The sequence below is a fragment of the Pseudophryne corroboree genome, chromosome 1 (genome assembly GCF_028390025.1).
Source record: "Pseudophryne corroboree isolate aPseCor3 chromosome 1, aPseCor3.hap2, whole genome shotgun sequence".
Taxonomy (NCBI): Eukaryota; Metazoa; Chordata; class Amphibia; order Anura; family Myobatrachidae; genus Pseudophryne; species Pseudophryne corroboree.
Window position 1 is genome coordinate 159898013 of NC_086444.1, and position 25489 is coordinate 159923501.

Below are 25489 nucleotides of genomic sequence, written 5' to 3' on the forward strand. Positions count from 1 at the left end.
CCAACCGTATATGGTCCCTGCGGCAGATTGTTCACTCAGTTACAATAATTGAACCAGTCCCTGACTACTAAAAAGTCTAACCCTCGCCCGCCTAAGACCAAGGAGTCCTCTAAGCGGGCCATTACTTCCTCACAATCCACTGCTGTCACTGACACCTTGTCTGATGAAGATGGCGTTTACACTGACCCCACAGATTCTGACACTGATAATACTGATGGGGATAGTAGTTTACAAGTGGATGTTCCTGATCTATTGGAGGCTATTAAGTTGATTCTACAGATTACGGATGATCCCCAGCCATCCGTTCCTCCTAAGAAACCAGATAGATTCAAGCGTCAGAAGGTGGTTAAACAAGTTTTACCTCACTCTGATCACCTGGTTGATATACGTCAGGAATCCTGGGAAAAATCCAGGTAAGAAGTTCGTGCCTCACAAGAAGCTGCTTGCTCGCTATCACCTCACGCAAGAGCTGTCTAAAAATTGGGAGACACCTCCTCCTGTGTACTCGCATGTGGCAAGGGTAGTGTTTTTTCTCAGCTCCACCGGTCACTACCGTCACATCTCTAAAAGACCCTACGGATAAACGTGTGGAGGGTTGTCTGAAAGCGATTTACACCCTCACGGGTGCTGCGCAGGGCCCACTATGGCAGCGACATGGGCTGCAGAAGCTATTGAAGCATGGGCCCAAGAGTTGGAAGCTTAACTCTCTTCTGACCATGCTAGACAATGCTTGTTATATATTGTCAAAGCTTCTCACTATGGGGGTAATTCCAAGTTGATCGCAGCAGGATTTTGTTAGCAATTGGGCAAAACCATGTGCACTGCAGGGGAGGCAGATATAACATGTGCAGAGAGAGTTAGATTTGGGTGGGGTGTGTTCAATCTGCAGTCTAATTTGCAGTGTAAAAATAAAGCAGCCAGTATTTACCCTGCACAGAAATAAAATAACCCACCCAAATCTAACTCTTTCTGCACATGTTATATCTGCCTCCCCTGCAGTGCACATGGTTTTGCCCAATTGCTATCAAAAATCCTGCTGCGATCAACTTGGAATTACCCCCTATATTAAAGAGGCGGCTTCTGATGCCGGTGTTCTGGCAGCCAAGGCTTCTACTACGTCAGTCCTGGCTCGCCGGATATGGTGGCTGAGATCCTGGTCTGTGGATCTGGATTCTAGAAAAACCCGGGAGGTACTCCCTTTTAAGGGAGATATTCTGTTTGGGGAGGACTTAAATAAGACAGTGGCTGATTTGGCTACTGCCAAAACTGCCTGTCTTCCAAGTACCGCTCCTTATGTGCCGAAGGCTAAAAGTATTTCCTTCCTTTCATCCATTTCGTCCTTCAGGTAAAGCAAAAGGTCAGGCATACCACAAACAGGCCCGCACTTCCAAACCTGGTAAGCCGAAGTCCAAAAGAGCCTGGGCTGCCCATCAGCCAGCTTCCAAGACCGATAAGCCTGCCACATGATGGGGCGGGCCTCCCCATGGGGGACCCCAGGGTGGGGGGCCGGCTTCTAGGGTATACACAGGAATGGTTGAAGACCACTTCAGATGCCTGGGTACGGGAAGTCGTCACTCGAGGTTACGCCATAGCCTTCAAAAACCGTTCCCCTCGTCAATTTTTCCTGACAGACGTCCCTTCGAATCAGGTGAAGACAAAGACTCTACATTCGGTGGTACAGACTCTTCTGGACACAGGAGTGGTAGTACAGGTGCCTCTTGCTCAGAGGGGCCGGGGGTACTATTCTCCGCTGTTTCTAGTCCCGAAACCGAATGGGTCCTCACAGCCCATTCTCAACCTCAAGGCATTGAACAAGTTTGTGAGAGTCTCCAAGTTCCGTATGGAAACCCTTCGCTCTATCGTTCTGGCCTTGGAAGCTGGGGATTATATGGTCTCCCTGGATATACAGGATGCTTACCTGCATATTCCTATAGCAGTGTCGCATCAGCATTACCTGAGGTTTGCGGTTGGCAACCTCCATTACCAGTTTCGGGCATTACCTTTTGGTTTAACAATGGCTCCGCGAGTCTTCACCAAAGTTATGGCGGTGATGACGGTGGTACTCCGCCGTCAATGGGTCAGGATCCTACCGTATCTGGACGACTTGTTGATACTGGCAAATTCCCCAGAAATTCTCCTACATCACCTAGATCTGACTGTTCGGTTTCTGCAAGCCCACAGGTGGCTCCTTAACTGGAAGAAATCCTCCCTGGTCCCTGCTCAGAGCGTTGTGCACCTGGGAGCGCTATTGGACACTCACAACCAGCGGTTGTTCTTGTCTCAGGAGAAAGTCCTGAAGCTTCAGGACAGGATTCGTTGCTTCCTCTCTCGTCCGCAAGTGTCGATCCATTCGGCGATGCAGGTTCTGGGCCTCATGGTGTCAGCATTCAACATGATGGAGTATGCTCAATTCCATTCTCGCCCCCTCCAGAGGCTGATTCTGGCCAAGTGGGAAGATCTGCCTCACCGGATCAGGTCTCACATGATCTCATTGACTCCGGAGGTCCGTCTGTCGCTGTACTGGTGGCTCCAGGACCAACGATTGTGCAAGGGCCGTCCCTTCTGGATATCCGACTGGGTCCTGTTGATGACAGATGCCACTCTAAGGGGTTGGGGCACAGTGTTGGAGCAACACTCCCTTCAGGGTTGGTGGACCAAGGAGGAGTCTCTCCTCCCGATCAACATTCTGGAATTGCGGGCGGTCTTTAACTCATTGAACCTGGCCCAGCATTTCATTCAGAACCGTCCATATCGGCTATATTCATTCCGGGAGTCCTGAATTGGGAAGCGGACTTTCGCAGTCGTCAGGATTTACACGCCGGAGAGTAGGGCCTCCATCCAGAAGTGTTTCAACTCCTAGTGGAAAGGTGGGTCCTTCTAGACGTGGATCTGATGGCGTCTCGACACAATCACAAGGTTCCGGTCTTCGGAGCAAGAACAAGGGATCCTCAAGCAGCATTCGTGGATGCGCTGGCGGTGCCGTAGAAGTTTCGGCTGCCGTATGTGTTCCCTCCAGTGTCACTCCTGCCCAGGGTAATTCGGAAGTTCAAGCAGGAAGGAGGAATCCTGCTTCTCATAGCTCCAGCGTGGCCCAGACGGCACTGGTTCTCAGACCTTCGGGGCTCTGCGTCCAATTCTACTTCCACAACGCCCAGACCTCCTCGTTCAGGGTCCCTGTGTCTACCAGGACCTGGCCCGGCTGTCTTTGACGGAGTGGCTCTTGAAGTTTCCGTCTTGAGGACTAAAGGGGTTTCTGAGGCGGTCATTCAAACTATGTTGCGGGCCTGGAAACCGGCTTCTGCTCGGATTTACCATAGGGTCTGGCATTCTTACTTTGTTTGGTGCGCACCTAACAATTATGACGCTTCCAAGTTTAGTACGGCCAAACTTTTGGCTTTTCTGCAGCAGGGCCTAGATGTAGGCCTGCGTCTGGCTTCCCTCAAGGTTCATATTTCTGCCTTGTCGGTGTGGTTTCAGAGACCCCATTTGAACCTCTTGGCTTAGCTGACCTTAAGTGGCTTTCCATTAAGGTGGTGTTTTTGTTGGCTATTGCCTCCGCTAGAAAGGTGTCGGATTTGGGTGCCTTGTCCTGTAGTTCCCCATATCTGATTTTTCACCGTGACCGGGCGGTTCTTCGAACTCGTCCCGGATATTAGCCTAAGGTGGTATCTTCGTTCCACCTTAACCAGGAGATTATGGTTCCGGCCCTGGTCTCTCCTGACTTGTCTTCCAAAGAGCGGTCTTTGGATGTGGTACGGGCTCTCCGTATCTATGTGAAGAGAATTGCTTCTATTAGGAAATCTGATTCTCTCTTTGTTCTGTTTGGTTTTCACAAACGTGGCTGGCCTGCTCACGAGCAAACTTTGGCCAGATGGATTAGAATGGTGATTGCACATGCTTATGTGAAGGCTGGTCTATCAGCTCCTGCTCACATTACGGCTAATTCTACTCGGTCTGTAGGACCTTCTTGGGCGGCCCGCCGTGGTGCGACCCTTGAACAATTGTGCAAGGCGGCAACGTGGTCCTCGGACCATGTTTATAAGGTTCTATGCCTTCGATATTGCCACTTCCCAGGATGCTTCCTTTTGACGCGGGGTTCTTGTGCCCGCTACAGTGCATCCCCTCCCATAAGGAACTGCTTTGGGACATCCCCAATGTCTATCCTTGTGGAGCCCAGTGTACCCCGCAGCAGAAAACGAGATTTATGGTAAGAACTTACCTTTGTTAAATCTCTTTCTGCAAGGTACACTGGGCTCCACAAGGCGCCCACCCTGACGCACTTAGCTTCTTTGGGTTGGTGTGGATATAGCCGCTGACACTTTCTCATGTCGGGAGAGTGTGGTGTTTGTGGCAACTTGCAGTTGTCGTCTCTTTTCCTTGCTACTGCATTGGGCTGGTTAACATAACTGAGCTCCTGTGCATGGTGGCGGGGTGATATAGGAGGCGGCGCTATGCATCTTGGGAAGAAGGTCAAAGCTTTTGAGCCTGTTGGTGCTTCAGATCAAGATCCTACTCTACATCCCAATGTCTATCCTTGTGGAGCCCAGTGTACCTCGCAGAAAGAGATTTAACAAAGGTAAGTACTTACCATAAATCTCGTTTTTGCGAGTCAGCAATTATCCCACCTGCTTCCACAGATAGAAATTCAGAAAACATGACCTAGTGGGGGTACATCAAAGCTGGAGTTGAGAACCACTGATCTAGATAATTATACTAGTACATGTCACATAGCTTTTAGCTCTCTTACTTAAAACCTTTGGCCACACATTGTTTGTCTTGGCTAGATGGTTTGAAGCGCATCTCTGAATTACCCTCCTCCAACTGATTTCTAAGGTGGCCAAGTTACATGTGGTATGTTGTTGGTGATTAGCTTGACTAGCTTGGTCTGTAATGCCAGGCTAAACCAGGTATGCCATTGGAAATGTTTGACAGCTGCTATGCAGGAGTTACACATTCTATTTAATAAGAGAGACCTGGAATACAACATACCATCTCTATTATGGCCTTTCCCTTGTTAGTGACCTAGATTTCCACTAACCTCAGTATGTAGCCCCTGTAATACTCCTTTCATCGAGAAAACCAATTTACCTGGTAAAGCACTTTTACCCAGTAATTTGTGGATCAACATGGGTCCTTTTTGTGTGTGAAAGGATCAATCTGGGTTGAAATTCCCGGGACTTCGACCCTGCTTTTTACCAAGGTCAAAGACCCGGCAACTGTAAACCCGGTTGAGCCTTTCACACAGGAGAAATACCCAGGTTGATCAGCAAGTTAACGGGTAGAACTGCTTCACCCGGTAATTTGCTTTTCTGTGTGAAAAGGGGATAAGGCTGGGACCGGAGTGCTGGGTAAAAGTTGGATTTTAACACTATTCTGTGTGAAAATGGTATTAGTGAGTATTTTCTATTCCCACACCTACTGTATTGTCTGTTTTGGTTACAGGTCACTTTTTAGTTAATGTAATTTAATACATGTTCCTTATATACAGTTTGGAAAATGTTTAGCCCCAAGTACTCCATAAAACCAGTCCCACTCCTCTACCCTCATTACTGACACTGGGCACTGTGGCTTAAAGGACAAAAATACATTTTGTTGGACTGCTTAGTGGTATATTTACTAAAGTGCGAGTTTTTAGAAGTTGAGATGTTGCCCATAGCAAACAATCAGAATCTATTTATCATTTATCTAGCACCTTCTAGGAGATAATATATTCTGTTTGGTTGCTATGGGCAACATCTCCACTTCTAAAAACCCTGCACTTTAGTAAATTAACCCTATTTTTAGGCACATGGTGTTCTTTGCTTGTTTAATTCTTCAAATTGTAAAACATGTGATTGAACTATTGTGGTATAAATAAGAGTATACTGCATACCTCCCAACATGACCCTCTCCAGGAGGAACACAATGGCCCTCATTCTGAGTTGTTCGCTCGCTAGCTGTTTTAGCAGCATTGCACACGCTAAGCCGCCGCCCTCTGGGAGTGTATCTTAGCAGAATTGCGAACGAAAGATTAGCAGAATTGCGAATAGAAATTTCTTAGCAGTTTCTGAGTAGCTCCAGACTTACTCAGCCATTGCGATCAGTTCAGTCAGTTTCGTTCCTGGTTTGACGTCACAAACACACCCAGCGTTCGCCCAGACACTCCCGCGTTTTTCCCAGAAACGCCAGCGTTTTTTCGCACACGCCCAGAAAACGTCCAGTTTCCGCCCAGAAACACCCACTTCCTGTCAATCACAGTACGATCACCAGAACGATGAAAAATCCTCGTTATGCCGTGAGTAAAATACCTAACTTTTGTGTAAAATAACTAAGCGCATGCGCTCTGCGAACCTTGCGCATGCGCAGTAAGCGACTAATTGCAATATAGCGAAAATCGGCAACGAGCGAACAACTCAGAATGACCCCCAATGCTCTGCTCCTGGACTTCCCTCTTAATTTATGATTGCCATCACTTGTGGTGAAACCATTCTCATCCATTAAGCTGTTGAACACAGGTGCAGACAATCACAAATTAAGAGAAAAGTCCAGAAGCAGAGCATTGTGTCCCTCCTGGAGGTAGTCATGTTGGGAGGTATGTACTGTATAATTGTGTTGTCTCAGCATAATATACTCCTAAAGTTACTGTTATTCTATGTTAGGTGCAGGAACCTCACAGTGAGAATGAGTCACCTGAAACAAGTTTGCTGACTGGAGTAATAATCAGAGACCATTCCAATCCAGAAAAAGAACCGGTATTGCTAGACAATGATGAACCACAAAACGAAGCCCCTGAACTCATTCCTACAAGTGAAAGGGGCAAAGTTGAGAGTGCAAGTGAAGAGACAGTTTGCTCACTTGAGCCTCCTGATCCTAAAGAAAGCAGAAATCTGCCCAGAACTATTACTTCTGGTCTGAACAGGAATTCATTGCTGGAACCTCTAAGTGATTCTGAGAGTATGACTCAAATGGAAGATATGGTAGACAGCCAGGAATACCTGTCATTCATGGAAGTGTCTACAGATGACAACAGCAATCTGATTTCTGAGGTTCTTAGAGCAATTAGCTCTATGCAAAGTCCAGAGGTACAATCTACCAGGGATCAGCTAGGACACATTATTGTGAGTGATTACAGTGATGGAAAAAGCCAAATTATAATGACACAACACAGTGAGTGTTATGATGATCACAATCAGGAACCCGGGTTTACATTTGTGCATGAGGATGGAGACCATGGGAGAGGGAAAGATGGAGATATATTCCCCATACAGAAGACTGACAAGGTAGAGTCTATACCGAACAAATTATATTATTTTTTATTAACCGTTCAAAAGTTTTAATAAAAAGTTCATAGCTGAAAGACGCTACGTATTCACTATGTCGACACCGGAATGTCTAACGTTATAATGTTAAAATATCACTATCTTGAAAATGTTGACATGACATGTCTAAATAGTGAAAATGTCAACATTACCATTAGAGTTAGGGATAAGGTTTATAACTATGGGCCTAATTCAGACCTGATCGCAACAGCAATTTTTTTCTCTAATGGGCAAAACCATGTGCAGTGCAGGTGGGGCAGATATAACGTACAGAGAGAGTTAGATTTGAGTGGGGTGTGTTCAAACTGAAATCTAAATTGCAGTGTAAAAATAAAGCAGCCAATATTTATCCTGCACAGAAACAAAATAACCCACCCAAATCTAACTCTCTCTGCACATGTTATATCTGGCACCCCACATCCCCCCCCCCCCCTGCAGTGCACATGATTTTACCCATAGTCATTAGTTCCGCCTTTATCATCATTTATCCTAGTTTCTTGCTACATTTGGACACAAAGGGGTATGTAGAGTGCTTGGCCATACAGTAGGGCAGCTCCCATCCAACATGTGATATGTTGGACTGCTTGATGTTAGATGGCTGAGTAGCAGTACCACTGGGCCTTTTCCCAATACCCCTGGGTTGTGGATGTTGGGGAAATTATAGTAAGTGGTAAATAAATTGTATTTTTATGTGTCAATAAACATGTTGTAAAAGTCCTGGGTATTAGAAACACATATATGCTGTCCACCTAGAACTACACGTGCCAGCATACCTATGGCCAGTGGGTAAAAACTCAGCTTGGCAACCACCGAAGTAGATAGTAGTGTAGTCACCCTCTACTTATATGACCGCCATATAATACACAGAACATCAGTGACCACCATATAATATAGAGAACATATAATATAGAGAACATCACAATGGCCCTCATTCCGAGTTGATCGGTCGCAAGGCGAATTTAGCAGAGTTACACACGCTAAGCCGCCGCCTACTGGGAGTGAATCTTAGCTTCTTAAAATTGCGACCGATGTATTCGCAATATTGCGATTACTAACTACTTAGCAGTTTCAGAGTAGCTCCAGACTTACTCTGCCTGTGCGATCAGTTCAGTGCTTGTCGTTCCTGGTTGACGTCACAAACACACCCAGCGTTCGCCCAGGCACTCCCACCGTTTCTCCAGCCACTCCTGCGTTTTTTCCGGAAACGGTAGCGTTTTCAGCCACACGCCCCTGAAACGCCGTGTTTCCGCCCAGTAACACCCATTTCCTGTCAATCACATTACGATCGCCGGAGCGAAGAAAAAGCCGTGAGTAAAAATACTTTCTTCATAGTAAAGTTACTTGGCGCAGTCGCAGTGCGAACATTGCGCATGCGTACTAAGCGGATTTTCACTGCGATGCGATGAAAAAGAACGAGCGAACAACTCGGAATGAGGGCCAATGATCACAAAATTATTCTGAAAGCATCACAGTGACCACCATATAATGCAGAGGGCATCAATGACTGCAGTATAATGCAGAAAGCATCCATGACTGCCATATAAAATAAAAAGCATAAATAACTGCCATATAGTACAAAGAGCTTCAATGGCCACCATATAATACAGAGAGAGAGCATCAGGGATGCCATATAATAGAGAGAGCATCAGTGACTGTCATGTAAAACAGAGCATCATTGACCACCTTATAATGCAGAGAGCACCAGTGACCGCCATGTAAAGCAGAGCATTACAGTGACCACCATATAATACAGAAAGCATTAGTGATATAATGCAGAGAGCATAAATGACCGCAATATAATATAGAGAGCATAAGTACCTGCCATATACAGGTTGAGTCTCCCTTATCCAAAATGCTTGGGACCAGAGGTATTTTGGATATGGGATTTTTCCGTATTTTGGAATAATTGCATACCATAATGAGATATCATGGCGATGGGACCAAAATCTAAGCACAGAATGCATCTATGTTACATATACACCTTATACACACAGCGTGAAGGTCATTTTAGACAATATTTTTTATAACTTTGTGCATTAAACAAAGTGTGTCTACATTCACACAATTCATTTATGTTTCATATACACCTTATACACACAGCCTGAAGGTCATTTAATACAATATTTTTAATACCTTTGTGTATTAAACAAAGTTTGTGTACATTGAGCCATCAAAAAACAAAGGTTTCACTATCTCACTCTCAGTCAAAAAAGTCCGTATTTCGGAATATTCCGTATTTCGGAATATATGGATATGGGATACTCAACCTGTAGTACAAATAGCGTCAGTGGCCACCATATAATACAGAGAGCATTAGTGATGCCACATAATACAGAGTAACATGATTGACATTCAATACACAGTTTTTTGTTTGCCTTATTATCATTCCCTCATCAACAAGTAACTCACTCACTCACTGACTAATTCTCTTACTTCCCGATATGTTAGAAAGCTGATATTTAACAAACAGTAGGTATTCTTCAGGTGGCAAATAGGAAAACTATGTCATTAGAATTTTAATAAACCTCCCCTAAGGGGATGAAAAGGGGGTTGACATAATGAAGTCATTACCGATGCGTGGCTTGCGTTGCGTGAACGACAATGCCCAAACAGACAATCGGATCAAAATTTGGATTGCACCTCCAGTGTGTAGAATTTAATAAATTCCAAAAATGGTCCTGACACTTCTTACCGTATCACTCACTCACAAACTGGCTGACTCATCACTAATTCTCTTACTTCCTGACATGTTAGGAAGCTAAAATTTAACATAGGTATTCTTCAGGTGGGACATAGGAAAACTAAGTAACCAGAATTTTAATAAACCTCCCATAAGGGGATGAAAAGGCGGTTGACATAATGACATCATTACCAATGAGTGGCTTGCGTTGCGTGAACGATAACACCCAAACGGATAATCTGATCAAAATTTGGATTGCACCTCCAGTGTGTACAATTTAATAAACAACAAAAATAGTCCTGTCCCTTTTTTACCGTATCTGCTACGGGTGCTCCTCGGGTAACGCCAAGAACCATGGATTAATTCTTACTTACATTAAGATGCGTCAAATGTACATCTCTATAGATTTACCAAATTTTTAACACTCATTTTATATATACAACCATGAAAATCAGACACTACTGTGTGAAGAACAGATAGTAAATAATATAATTAACCCATTTATTATTAATTAGCATTAACATCATAACATAATTACATTTATGCACATTATTCCACTAATTACATCCCTCAGCCTCATAAGTCCTTCATTCTAATTAAACCCATTAAATCATAGACCCTTACCCCCATTTATTGTTCGTATTTCAACCATAAGTTATACCCATCCTTTCCCCTATACCATAACTTACTTGTTGAAGATTTCATCTGTTCCAGCCAGGCAGGTCCTGCCATGGCTGCTGTCAGTGAGGAGGAGAAGGGGCCATGCAGAGACAGACAGCGCATGGCCCTTGAAAGTTGATAACTATATACCCTACCCTACCCTACTTCCTAACCAGCATCAATGCTTTGCAACTGCAACTCCGGGTTTTCTTGCTGGTGTAATACCCCTCCGTCCTTTGTGGCATGAGCCCCGACTACCCCACCATGCAGTTTATGGAAGAAGAAAGTACAGGTTAAGTCTCTCATATCTGAAAATCTGGTATCCAAAATATGACATACTCCCAAAATTTTTTTGGGCGCGACTGAAATAATGACACCTTAACTTTCTGATGATTGAAGGTACAGATGGAGCCTCCCTCATCATTGCTGTTTCTCTGCCTAAACGGAGGATTAGTCTTGACTAAGCGATAGCTCGGGTTGTTCACTTGTAGCACGGACAGACACGTTGAGGCATGACTACATACGCAGCATGCAATACACATCTTCACCACTGGGTGGCTAATGCTCCACTAATCCAATACTCTAGAGCAAATAGCAGCAGATTGATCTACAAGCTCTGGCATATGGTCAGTGATGACTATAATGTTACTGTATACTGTACACACAGACTAATGGTCAGACAGAGAGTCAATTTACAAAAAAGAAACCAGTAAATCAGTCAATAAAATTAATGTATACAGACGCAAGCGAACTTGTTAAAGCAATGGTCCATTGACGTTAGGGTTATGTGAGCATCCAAGTCCTGTAGACTAATCAATAAATAAAAATAGTGTATACAGATGCAAACGAACGAGTTAAAGCAATGGTCCATTGATGTTAGGCATACAGTACTGTATGTGAGCGTCCATGTCTCATAGCCATTACAGCAAAACCCATGGGAAGGAATCTCTGCTTACATTTACACATGAGTTTGTGTCTCTATCACCAGGCGTTGTGGCCAAGCGGTGAAGTGTCCTGTGCCCCATGCTCAGAGTCACAGGTTCGAGTCCCAAAGTGTGAATGCCTTTGTTTTTTTTTGTTTTTTCTTGACACTTTATGAATTTTTTTTAATAACATTCATATATTTAAGAACCTTACTTTCAATATAATTATGCACAGGAAAATACCTGTTTCTATAACTAACTGTCAAGGCGTCTGACACACAAATCCGTAGCACAGTACTATACTGTTTTATGTACATTCACTCTGGCCCTCTCTAATCCTTTCCCCCAACTAAAGCGACTGTATTATCAGCTCTTCATTTACATACAGTGTTGGCAATTTATTGACTATAAGCCGGCCTCTTTGTCTGTAAAGATCAGTCTCTCATGGGAAGGATGAGGGGGAGGCAATAAGCACAGTGTTTTGGAATCCAGGAACTTAGGGAGGAGCTATAAATAAAGATAACACTTGCCGCTGGGGAGAGATAAAAGCTACTTCCTAAGTTCCTGGATGCCAAAACACTGTGCTTATCGTCTCTGCACAGTATTTTCTATTTGAGTACTAAGTAGCACGAACAGCTTGTAACGTACTCTGCTCTAAAGGCTACAGCAGAAAGTGTTATCTTTATAAGTATACTGTAATGGGGAGAGATAAAAGCTCCTCCCTAAGTTCCTGGATGCCAAAACACTGCGCTTATCGTCTCTGTACAGTATTTTCTATTTGAGTACTAAGTAGCACGAACAGCTTGTAACGTACTCTGCTCTAAAGGCTACAGTGGAAAGTGTTATCTTTATAAGTTTAATAGGGAGAGATTAAAGCTCCTCCCTAAGTTTCTGGATGCCAAAACACCATGCTTATCGTCTCTGTACAGTATTTTCTATTTGATTACTAAGTAGCACAAACAGCTTCTAACATACTCTGGGGGTAATTCTGAGTTGATCGCAGTAGCAAGTTTGTTAGCAATTGGGCAAAACCATGTGCACTGCAGAGGGGGCAGATATAACATTTGCAGAGAGAGTTAGATTTGGGTGGATTATTTTATTTCTATGCAGGGTAAATACTGGCTGCTTTATTTTTACACTGCAATTTAGATTTCAGTTTGAATACACCCCACCCAAATCTAACTCTCTCTGCACATGTTATATCTGCCACTCCTGCAGTGCACATGGTTTTGCCCATCTGCTAACAAATTTGCTGCTGTGATCAACTCAGAATTAGGCCCTCTGCTATAAAGGCTACAGCGGTAAGTGTTATCTTTATAAGTATAATGGGAAGATATAAAAGCTCCTCCCTAAGTTTCTGGATGCCAAAACACTGTGCTTAGAATCTCTGTACAGTATTTTCTATTTGAGTACTAAGTAGCACGAACAGCTTGTAATGTACTCTGCTCTAAAGGGTACAGCGGAAAGTGTTATCTTTATAAGTTTAATGGGGAGAGATAAAAGCTCCTCCCTAAGTTCCTGGATGCCAAAACACTGTGCTTAGCGTCTCTGTACAGTATTTTCTACCTAGCCAGAAACCCCTCACCCCATGCAAGCTGGGCGGATAATTGGAGGGGACCCGACACACGGTTGCTTGCCATTTCCCTTTGCTTTGTCACATAAACTAGTGAGCCAAGAGTCGCCTCTTTCATATGATACCAGTCTCGAGTCTCTGGGACACCCTGAACCGGAGATATAGGGGCGCAAAGTTGACCCATTTTCCCATAGACTATAATGGACCCGTTAAGGCAGACCCAGAATGGGTTCTGATGCTTGCTGTTAGCCTTGTGGGGGTCACAGAAACTTGGTATCCTCTGGTAGCTCATCATCTCCCCTTCCATTAGTACCCGGTTCTGAGCCGATTGGACCCCCAGAACCGGAGATATTTAGCTTTCAGACCATTTTAATTTAATAGATTACATAAACCTAACGTCAATGGATCATTGCTTTAACACATTCATTTGCATCTGTATACACATTTTTTATTTGGTTTCTCTACGGGACCTCATTGGCACAGTGTGTTTTAAATAGCATAATGATACGCTCGTACAGCATTGCCCATACAGTGTACAGTAAAGTAGTTTTTGCGCTATAGTGTACTGTATTTCATTGGAGACCACACGCATGCGCAGTGGTGATTTTAAAAAGTGACATCTAGTGGATGATTGCAGGTATTACACCTACCGGTAATGCCAAACGCCATGATAAGATCTGTGAGCCTCCCTACGACTAGGCACGCCACTTTGCGCCCAGGCACGCTACGACTCCGTGATCTGGATTAACGCCACAGACAGCATAGATGAGCGAGGCTCAATCTATACACAAACTTTGTTTTATGTACAAAATTATTTCAAATATTGTATAAAATTACCTTCGGGATATATGTACAGGGGATACTCAACCCTGTATAAGATATTTATGTTTCATAAATATATTTTATGTTTAGACTTAGGTCCCATTCCCAAGATATCTCATTATTGTATGCAAATATTCTAAAATATGGTAAAATCCAAAATCTAAAAATACTTCTAGTCCCAACAATTTGAATATAGGAGATTCAACCTGTGCTTTTCCAGCTGATATAGCATAGAGCGTGTTATTTTGTTCTGTGTATGCTAATAGCAATAGGAACTTGCATGTGCACTCATGCTAATTTGAGTGCTATGCCAGGGATAGAGTAGTTCATTCCAATGTTGGCTGAGTACAGTAATGGGGTATTCTCACAATTGTTAATGACTAAAGACTGGGACACCGGTGCATATTCTCTTGTCTCAGCCGTATTATGGGTCTTATTCAGGTTGGTTCGGTAATGCGATGCGTTCTCATTTTCCCAATTTTTGGGCCAATGAGTGCGGAAAATGCAGTAGTTGTGGGGCTGTGGTGTCAAAAATGCGAGCATGGGAGGCCATTGAGGCATGAGATAGCCAGTGAGTTGATAATAAGTTTACTCGCAATTTGGGAGAAGAACAGCCTGATCCAAACGATGTTGTGTAGCTGGAACTGACAGGATTGAGCAAGAGATTGGACGTGGGGGGTGAAGAAGATGGAGAAGTCAAGAGTGACCCCCAAGCAGCGGAGTTGGGGAACAGGGAAGATGATGGTGTTGTCAACAGTGATAGAATTATTAGGGGAGGAGACTCTGGATGAGGGACAGATGATGAGTTTGGTTTTGTCCATGTTGAGCTTCAGGGAGCACTCAAACATCCAGGAGGAGATGGCGGAGAGGCAGCTGGATACCCAAGAGTGGACAAAGGGGGAGAGGTCAGGAGAGGAGAGGTATAATTTCGTATCTTCGGAATAGAGGTGGTATTGAAAGCCGAAGGAGCTTATGACCGCACCCAGGGAAGAGATGTACAGGGAGATGAGAGGAAAGCCAAGGAAAGAGCCCTGTGGGACACCGACGGGGAGGAGGAGACACCAAGAAGGAGTGGTTAGTGAGGTAAGAGGTGAACCAGGGAAGGACAGTGCTGGAAAGGCCAAATGGTCTGGAGGGTGTAGAGGAGGAGAGGATAATCCACAGTGTCAAAGGCAGCAGAGAGGTCCAGAAGGATGAGCAGAGATAAGTGACCCCTGGCTTTGTCCAAAAGCAGGTCATTGGTGATTTTGACAAGGGCATTTTCAGTGCAGTGGCGGGGGTGAAAGCGAGATTGATAAGAATCAAGGATGGAGTTGTCAGAGAGGTAGCTGGTGATCCGGCTGTTAGTGTTCACTTTAGGCTGTTTTAGGCGATTTTTAAAAGGCAAAATGCGCCCTTGAACTTTTGCGGCACCCTGCTAAAACAGCCTGCCCAGTGCACGATGCCGTTGTGTGAATAGATGTCGCGCGCACGTGCAGGACATCTATTCACATTTAAGGAAGAGCTTGGGGGAAGCTCAGCACCTCCATAGGTGCTGGGCACGCCCCTTTGGGTGACGCGATGTGCTGGGCATGCCCACACTAGTGCCGTTGAGGGGGCTGGTCCACCCCCAATAGTGACGCCAGCAGGGCCGCATCCCCTTTACGCGCGCGAAGTGCCGCCACAGCACTGGCTCATTGCTCCACAAAAATCCTGGGGGGAACACTAGGCTGTATACCAGCCGCACAAGCAATTTCAGGAGATGAATGGGAGAAGAGAGATGAGGTGGTAACTAGTGGGTGAGGAAGTGTCAAGATTGGGTTTTTTAAAAATAGCTGAGACAAGAGCATGAATTGCGAGTGAAAGATGCCGGTAGACCAGGCCCGGTGCAAGGTCTCTCTGCACCCTAGGCAAAGCTTCAGCTTAGCACCCCCTAACCTGCAAATGACACCCCCTTTTGGAGGGGAGATGCAGGTGGCCACTAGGTAGTCTGGGGTGAATTGCATCATCATACATATACAGAGAAAAGGGACAACACTCAATAGACACTGCATCTGCATATAGGTTCTGGTGGGTATATTTAATTGTAGAAACCCCCATGGGTTACTTACTTAAAAGTTGTTTCCTTGTTTTCCCTCGTAATTGGCATGGTTCCTCTCACAGGCAACAGCAGCATTACAGCGACGCTACTGGGTGCAGACATGTAGTCGGGTGCTGCTTGCTGCTGGAGAGGCGGAATCCAGGGGCCTGAAGGAGGTGCATTAGGGCTATGAGGAGCAGCCGTGGGGGCACCCCTTGGGAGTCATAGTTACATCTGCCTTCACATGAATTGATATTACACGTGTCAGCACAGAGAAAGCGTTGAGACACTATGTGGTACATCCTGATAGTGGCAGCTGCACCTGATTAGACCGACAGCAGCAACCAGCGAAGTGTAATAGGAGGAGGCTGCATACACAGACATACTTCAGTTTTTTGCTACATGAATTCGGTGGCGCCCCTAGGCAGCCGCCTAAAGCTGCCTAATGGTAGAGCCGGCCCTGCGGTAGAGAGTGATAGGTTGAAGAGATGAGCAAGGTGGGAGTAGGCAGTGAGGGAGAGGAGGAGTCGAGAAGGGAGGGGTCCAGGGGGCAGGTGGGGGGGGGGGAGGATAAGATGAGGGAGCGGACCTTCTTGTCTGTGGCAGGGCAGAAGGGACACAAGGTGGGATGACTGGAGGGAGAGGATGGTGGGGGCAGCAGGGCTGACGGGAGACGGGAGGAGATTTCCTGACGGATTGCTTAAATTTTGGAGGAGAAGAGAAGGCAAAGTCAGCAGCAGTGAGTGAGGATGGGACTGGAGGAGGGGTGCTAAGGAGAGTGTTGAAAGTATCAAAGAGGTGGCGGGGACTGGAGTACTGAGAAGAGATGAGTGACTGAAAAAAAGGATTGCTTGGCGAGGGAGAGGGCAGACCTGTAGGAAGAGAAAATAAACTTGAAATGGAGGAAGTCTGCCAGAGAGCAATATTTTTTCTAGAGACGCTCGGCAGTGCGTGAGCATTATTGCAGAAACCGGGTCAGTTTGGAGTACCAGGGTTGGGGTTTAGAACGGCAAAGGGAGACAGAGGATATGGGGGCAACAGAATCAAGTGCGGAGGTGAGAGTGGAGTTATAGAAGGTTGCCTGGTTGGGACAGGCCATGGTGGATAGAGGAGAAAAGAGAGTATCGAGGGAGGATAGGACAGTGGGTTCAAGAGACCAGAGATTCCATCTGGTAACAGTGGGTTTGGGCTTGGGGAGCAGAGGAGGAGATGAGAGGGTAAAAGATGGTAGATAATGGTCAGAGAAGGGGAGGAGAGAGTTGGAGAATTCAGATACATCACACCGGTGGGTGAAGACAAGGTCAAGGGAGTGTTTGAGATTGTGAGCCAAAAGTGACCGCCACATGGAGGTGGATGAGGTAGAAGATGCTGATAGAGTGGACCTCAAAGGTGGAGAAAAAGAGGGAGGGCTCAGGTGGAATGACATGAAAGGTACAGGTTGGGGAGCGGAGGATTCCCACTCTTACAGAGTGGGTGAAGGAGAAGCCCCGATAGGAGAGGGCAGCACGGGAGGTCAGAGGAGGAGAGCCAGGTTTCGGTGATGGCGAGAAGGTTAAGAGAGTGGGAGATGAAGAGGTCGTGGATAGCAGGCAACTTGTTGCAGATTGATCTGGCATTCCAGAGTGCACAGGAGAAGGGGAATGAAGGGTCAGGGGAGATGTGGATCAGGTTAGATGGGTTGTGGGTGCGGGGTGGTGGTCGAGAATTGGGGGTGGGGTGAGAGCTGGCTTGGTATGGAACAGGGTGTTGGAGGTAAGTTTACTAAAGCTTCTAAAACAGAGAATTGGTGATGTTGCCTATAGTAACCAATCAGATGCTCTCTATTATTTCTTTATTGCCTTTTAGAAAATTATGGACAGTATCAAACTGGTTGCTCTGGGCAACATCATCAATTCTCTGTTTTAGAAGCCTTAGTAAATTTACCCCTAGGAGTCTTAGGTACAGTACATCAGTGGTGATCAGAGGAAGATTGTGAGAATGGAGTAGGTGAAAATACTAACAAAAAATATAGCAAATGTTAAAAACAGGTGTACTAAAAGTAAAAGCAACGCACACGGGACTTTGTGGGGAATAACGGCAAACTGAAATTGATACAGAGTAGATAGTGATATTTCGAATAATAGAAAGCAATGGTTGTGATCATGGAGATGACTGGGAGTTCTGTGCGGGTGTCCAGGTCATACTTGCCTACATTGTATTTCTCCTCTCCGGGAGAAGCCTGGAGAGGAGACGCTACAGGAGTCTTCAGGGAGTGGGGCCGGACTGTGACATCACCAAGCCCCGCCCCCATACCGGGAAATGTCGCGATTCGCGGGAAGGGGGCGGGGCTAAAACGACGCAATTTGCGTCATTTTAACCCCTTCCCCACCCAACGGACCTACAAATACGGAGTATTATCTCTGCATCCTGCTGGAATCACTAGGGTGCAAGCAGGATGCGGGAGATCTGCCCACTCTTCCGGGGGTGCGGGGGGCTACCCCAAAAAACGGGAGCCTCCCGCAGCTTCCGGGAGAGTAGGTAAGTAAGGTCCAGGTTGTGCATTCAGCAGGTGTTGGAGGTGGTGAATTAGTTAACTCTCTGTTGTATGTTTATAGCAGTTTGTTTTGTGGAGGCATAGAAGTACAGGGGACATTTACTAAGCAGTAATAAGGGCAGAGAAGTGAGCCAGTGGAGAAGTGGCCCCATCATTCAATCAATCAGCAGCTCTGTATCATTCTATAGTATGCAAATTATAGATGTTACTTCATTGCTGATTGGTTGCCATGGGCACTTCTCCACTGGTTCACTTCTCTGCTCTTATCACTGCTTAGTAAATGGTTCCCCTAAGTGTGTTGTCCTTCTTTTTTTCTTCTGTTTATCTCCAGTATATTTCTGTCATTAAAGTGCAGTATTTATAGTGACAGAACTGGAAGTCTTTTTGCCTGATAATTCTTTAAATATTAATCACAATGTTTCTAAATAAAAAATATCCTCTCATAACATAATATTGGACTATTATTATTATTATTATTATTATTATTCTTCACACCAGTTTCGGCATAAACTGTATTTCAAGTCTGTTTAATATTTTCAAGCTCTGTCGAACTCATTATTTTTTCAAGTAAGTTTATATAACTTAATTACTGTTTAGGTTTTAGTTTATGTCATAGGTTCTCAAAGTAAAATAATTAGCTACAACTGCACCTACACCATGGCCCTCATTCCGAGTTGTTCGCTCGGTATTTTTCATCGCATCGCAGTGAAAATCCGCTTAGTACGCATGCGCAATGTTCGCACTGCGACTGCGCCAAGTAACTTTACTATGAAGAAAGTATTTTTACTCACGGCTTTTTCTTCGCTCCGGCGAACGTAATGTGATTGACAGGAAATGGGTGTTACTGGGCGGAAACACGGCGTTTCAGGGGCGTGTGGCTGAAAACGCTACCGTTTCCGGAAAAAACGCAGGAGTGGCCGGAGAAACGGTGGGAGTGCCTGGGCGAACGCTGGGTGTGTTTGTGACGTCAACCAGGAACGACAAGCACTGAAATGATCGCACAGGCAGAGTAAGTCTGGAGCTACTCTGAAACTGCTAAGTAGTTAGTAATCGCATTATTGCGAATACATCGGTCGCAATTTTAAGAAGCTAAGATTCACTCCCAGTAGGCGGCGGCTTAGCGTGTGTAACTCTGCTAAATTCGCCTTGCGACCGATCAACTCGGAATGAGGGCCCATGTGTCAGTGAGTAATGAGTACTCCTTTGCAGATGCTAGGTTACCTGGGAAAGGTGATCTGTTTGGAGGTTCTGAGGAGCGAATTTGAGAACCACTGGTTTATATGATCCTGTAACATATTCAACTATTGTACATTTAACACCTCCAGATTTTGCAGCTAGGTGGCAGCACTGGCCCGTAATAAATGTATCCAGTGTACAGGAAAAACAGAATCTGCTTTTAGGGGGGTCATTCCGAGTTGATCGTAGCTGTGCTAAATTTAGCACAGCTACGATCATGAACTCAGACATGTGGGGGGACGCCCAGCACAGGCCTAGTCCGCCTTGCATGTCAGTGTTGGACCCCCCCCCCCCCCGCAGAAGTGCAAAGGCATCGCACAGCGGCGATGCCTTTGCACTTCAAGAGTAGCTCCCGACCAGCGCAGCTTTAACGTGCTGGCCGGGAGCTACTCATTGCTCGCCGGCCCGCACTGGCTGCATGTGACGTCACGCAGATGCTGCGGGCCACTCCCCGCACGGTCCGCCATGCGTTGGCCAGACAGCGCCCACCGCGCCCACGAAACGCTTCGCCCCCTCCTGCCCATCGACCGCCTCTGCCTGTCAATCAGCAACGACGGGCGGCCATGCGGCGGAGCACTGTGGCGCCGGTGCATGCGCGGTTCTTACCCGATCGCTACGCTGCGAAAAACTGCAGCATGCGATCGGGTTAGAATGACCCTCTTAATCCTCTTATAGTGTGCTCAGGAATCTTACTGGGCTCTGAGAAATTCTCCCAATTAAGACTTTAACTATCCTTTAAATGCACCTTTCTACGGATTACCATACATGCTATGGCGCCGGCGCATGTGCGGTTCTGACCCGATCGCTACGCTGCGAAAAACTGCAGCGTGTGATCGGGTCAGAATGACCCCCTTAATTCTCTTATAGTGTGCTCAGGACTCTTACTGGGCTCTGAGAAAATCTCCCAATTAAGACCTTAACTATCCTTTAAATGCACCTTTCTACGGATTACCATACATGCAAATCAAACTACCCCAATGATATAGTATAACCTCATATATACAATATGTTCGCTGTTTCTTTCCATAAAGAATGCTCAATAACACAAATTATTTCCCCCAATGTTTATAAGATTTTGCTGCACTCTTTGCATTCAGGATCTTGGTAAATGCAACTGCGTTGGAGCCCTCATTGAAATTCATACCTCCCAACATTTCAAAGAGATGAAGAGGGACTTCTGCACGTGCGTAGCGCCCGTCCCAAAAAGGGGTGTGGCCTGTGGAAAAGGGGCTTTGATGCAGTTCCTCAAATGATAGCCACGCCCCCATTGTTGTCAGTGGGGTGATGCCCAGCACTCTGTGAGCTGCTGGCATACCCCTAACCCCCCTGTCTCTACTGAATAGATGCTGTTCGTCCTCCTGTCTATGCCCCGCTAAGCTGAGCAGTAGTGACAGGAGCCTTCCAACTGCCCCTACCGGGGGACAATGTGGCCCGTGGGTGGAACAGTGGGACAGTCCAAAAAAAAGAGGACTGTTCCGTGAAAATCGGGACAGGTGGGAAGTATGGAAATCTGATGGGGCTGCTTTGTGGTTGGAAATGGAGGAATCGCTTTCATGCTAACTCCCGGGGATCCTTAATGTTTGTAGGTACCCCCAAGAACTGCTGTTGTAAAATCAGTCTGGTTCTGGACAGCGTTATGTGGGGTGTGAGTGCCAGTACAACAAAGGTAATAATATTTTATATTTGGTATTACAAAGTGAAATATTGTTTTCCTACATTTTGACTGGTCCGTTTATTGAGAAAATTACTTTACCTTGTTTTATATGTAGTATGTTAATGCTGGTATGCTCCAAAGCTGGGTACAAACTGACGCAGTGTGTACCCAGCCAATATGTCGGGCCAGCATCAAGCAATGTTAATGAAGGACGGAATGATCACTGGGGGTAATGCAGACCTGATCATAGCAGCAAATTTGTTAGCAGCTGGGCAAAACCATGTGCACTGCAGGGGGGGTGGATATAACATGTGCAGAGAGAGTTAGATTTAAGTGGGTTATTTTGTTTCTGTACAGGGTAAATACTGGCTGCTTTATTTTTACACTGTAATTTAGATTTCAGTTTGAACACCCCCCACCCAAATCTAACTCTCTCTGTACATGTTATATCTGCCCCCCCCCCCCCCCCCTGCAGTACACATTGTTTTGCCCAACTGCTAACAAATTTGCTGCTGCGATCAACTCTGAATTAGGCCCACTGTTCTATCCTTCATTAGCCCATTGTGCGATTATTCACATTTGCAACTGATGCTGAATGATTCTCTGGGAGTGGTGTTTCAGTGTCTGTAGTGCAAATAAGCTGCAAATGTAAAGAAAAAGTTGCTAAGCTACACCACTTGGCATGGCTCACTGTGTGGCGTATTGAGACTAGGTGTATAGGAACAAATTGTGCATATGCTTCTGTGTCTTGGTCTGGCTAAGTCGCTTTTTATGAGAACACGCCCCATTACCATACACGGCAAGGCAATGACTACCTCTTTAAACATGTAGGCCAGGATGTATTGGGAGTCAATAACGGCAAAATGTCCGATCAAACATTGGGCATTTTGCAATACATTTTAAACCAAAAAGCCCCAAAAAACTTTGATCTGTAAAAATAGTCTGTGTAGTGTACATGTAATTTTTGCACATTTTGCACAGGAAAATGCGTCTGCTATACAAATGGATGTATTAGGACGCACAAGCATCTCATGTTGCTTTCAATTATATGTTGCATGGCTACCGTGTTTCCCCGATAATAAGACACGGTCTTATTTTATTTTCTCTAACGTCCTAGTGGATGCTGGGGACTCCGTCAGGACCATGGGGAATAGCGGCTCCGCAGGAGACAGGGCACAAAAGCAAGCTTTTAGGATCACATGGTGTGTACTGGCTCCTCCCCCCATGACCCTCCTCCAAGCCTCAGTTAGGTTTTTGTGCCCGTCCGAGCAGGGTGCAATCTAGGTGGCTCTCTTAAAGAGTTGCTTAGAAAAAGTTTTTAGGTTCTTTATTTTCAGTGAGTCCTGCTGGCAACAGGCTCACTGCATCGAGGGACTTAGGGGAGAGAAGTGAACTCACCTGCGTGCAGGATGGATTGGCTTCTTAGGCTACTGGACACCATTAGCTCCAGAGGGAGTCGGAACACAGGTCTCGCCCTGGGGTTCGTCCCGGAGCCGCGCCGCCGACCCCCCTTGCAGATGCTGAAGATTGAAGAGGTCCGGAACCAGGCGGCAGAAGACTTTCAGTCTTCATCAGGTAGCGCACAGCACTGCAGCTGTGCGCCATTGTTGTCAGCACACTTCACACAGCGGTCACGGAGGGTGCAGGGCGCGGGGGGGGGCGCCCTGGGCAGCAATGTATAATACCTGTATGGCGAAAAATACATCACATATAGCCCTTGAGGCTATATGGATGTATTTAACCCCTGCCAGATATCACAAACTCCGGAGAAGAAGCCCGCCGAAAAGGGGGCGGGGCCTATTCTCCTCAGCACACAGCGCCATTTTCCCTCACAGAAATGCTGGTGGGAAGGCTCCCATGCTCTCCCCTGCACTGCACTACAGAAACAGGGTTAAAACAGAGAGGGGGGGCACTGATTTGGCAATATGAATATATATTAAATGCTATAAGGGAGGAACACTTATATAAAGGTTGTCCCTATATAATTATAGCGTTTTGGTGTGTGCTGGCAAACTCTCCCTCTGTCTCCCCAAAGGGCTAGTGGGTCCTGTCCTCTATCAGAGCATTCCCTATGTGTGTGCTGTATGTCGGTACGTGTGTGTCGACATGTATGAGGAAAATGTTGGTGAGGAGGCGGAGCAAATTGCCTGTAATGGTGATGTCACTCTCTAGGGAGTCGACACCGGAATGGATGGCTTATTTATGGAATTACGTGATAATGTCAACACGCTGCAAGCCGGTTGACGACATGAGACGGCCGGCGAACAAATTAGTACCTGCCCAGGCGTCTCAAACACTGTCAGGGGCTGTAAAACGCCCATTTACCTCAGTCGGTCGACACAGACCCAGACACGGACACTGATTTCAGTGTCGACGGTGAAGAAACAAACGTATTTTCCTTTAGGGCCACACGTTAAGGGCAATGAAGGAGGTGTTACATATTTCTGATACTACAAGTACCACAAAAAAGGGTATTATGTGGGATGTGAAAAAACTACCTGTAGTTTTTCCTGAATCAGATAAATTAAATGAAGTGTGTGATGATGCGTGGGTTTCCCCCGATAGAAAATTATTGGCGGTATACCCTTTCCCGCCAGAAGTTAGGGCGCGTTGGGAAACACCCCTTAGGGTGGATAAGGCGCTCACATGCTTATCAGAACAAGTGGCGGTGCCATCTACAGATAGGGCCGTACTTAAGGAGCCAGCTGATAGGAGGCTGGAAAATATCCTAAAAAGTATACACACACATGCTGGTGTTATACTGCGACCAGCGATCGCCTCAGCCTGGATGTGCAGAGCTGAGGTGGCTTGGTCGGATTCCCTGACTAAAAATATTGATACCCTTGACAGGGACAGTATTTTATTGACTATAGAGCATTTAAAGGATGCATTTCTATATATGCGAGATGCGCAGAGGGATATTTGCACTCTAGCATCAAGAGTAAATGCGATGTCCATATCTGCAAGAAGATGTTTATGGACACGACAGTGGTCAGGTGATGCAGATTCCAAACGGCACAAAGATGTATTGCCGTATAAAGGGGAGGAGTTATTTGGGGTCGGTCCATGGGACCTGGTGGTCACGGCAACTGCTGGAAAATCCACCGTTTTTTACCCTAAGTCACATCTCTGCAGAAAAAGACACCGTCTTTTCAGCCTCAGTCCTTTCGTCCCTATAAGAGTCATATCTGCCCAGGGATAGAGGAAAGGGAAGAAGACTGCAGCAGGCAGCCCATTCCCAGGAACAGAAGCCCTCCAACGCTTCTACCAAGTTCTCAGCATGACGCTGGGACCGTACAGGACCCCTGGATCCTACAAGTAGTATCCAAGGGGTACAGATTGGAATGTCGAGACGTTTCCCCCTCGCAGGTTCCTGTAGTCTGCTGTACCAATGTCTCCCTCCGACAGGGAGGCAGTATTGAAAACAATTCACAAGCTGTATTCCCAGCAGGTGATAATCAAAGTACCCCTCCTACAACAAGGAAAGGGGTATTATTCCACATTATATGGTGGTACTGAAGCCAGAAGGCTAGGTGAGACCTATTCTAAATCTGAAATATTTGAACACTTACAAAAGTTCAAATCCAGATGGAGTCACTCAGAGCAGTGATAGCGAACCGGGAAGAAGGGGACTATATGGTGTCCCGGGACATCAGGGATGCTTACCTCCATGTCCCAAAAAGTTGCCTTTCTCACCGAGGGTACCTCAGGTTCGTGGTACAGAACTGTCACTATCAGTTTCAGACGATGCCGTTGGATTGTCCAAGGCACCCCGGGTCCTTACCAAGGTAATGACCGAAATGAGGATTCGTCTTCAAAGAAAATGGACGACTTCCTGATAAGAACAAGGTCCAGAGAACAGTTGGAGGTCGGAGTAGCACTATCTCAAGTAGTTCTACGACAACACGGGTGGATTCTAAATATTCCAAAACCGCAGTTGTTCCGACGACACGTCGGCTGGTCCTAGGGATGATTCTGGACACAGTCCAGAAAAAAGTGTTTCTCCCAGAGGAAAAAGCCAGGGAGTTATCCGAGCTAATCGGGATCCTCC

The 25489-nt window shown here is 45.9% G+C and overlaps 1 protein-coding gene across 1 annotated transcript in view; it reads left to right on the forward strand.

Annotated features, from left to right (window-relative positions):
* LOC134889019 (uncharacterized) overlaps positions 1–25489 on the forward strand; it is a 391009-nt gene that overhangs the window by 297718 nt on the left and 67802 nt on the right. Inside the window, exon 8 of the mRNA XM_063913347.1 lies at positions 6639–7259. Coding sequence (XP_063769417.1) covers positions 6639–7259 — 621 coding nt within the window. The remainder of the gene's footprint in view (positions 1–6638; positions 7260–25489) is intronic.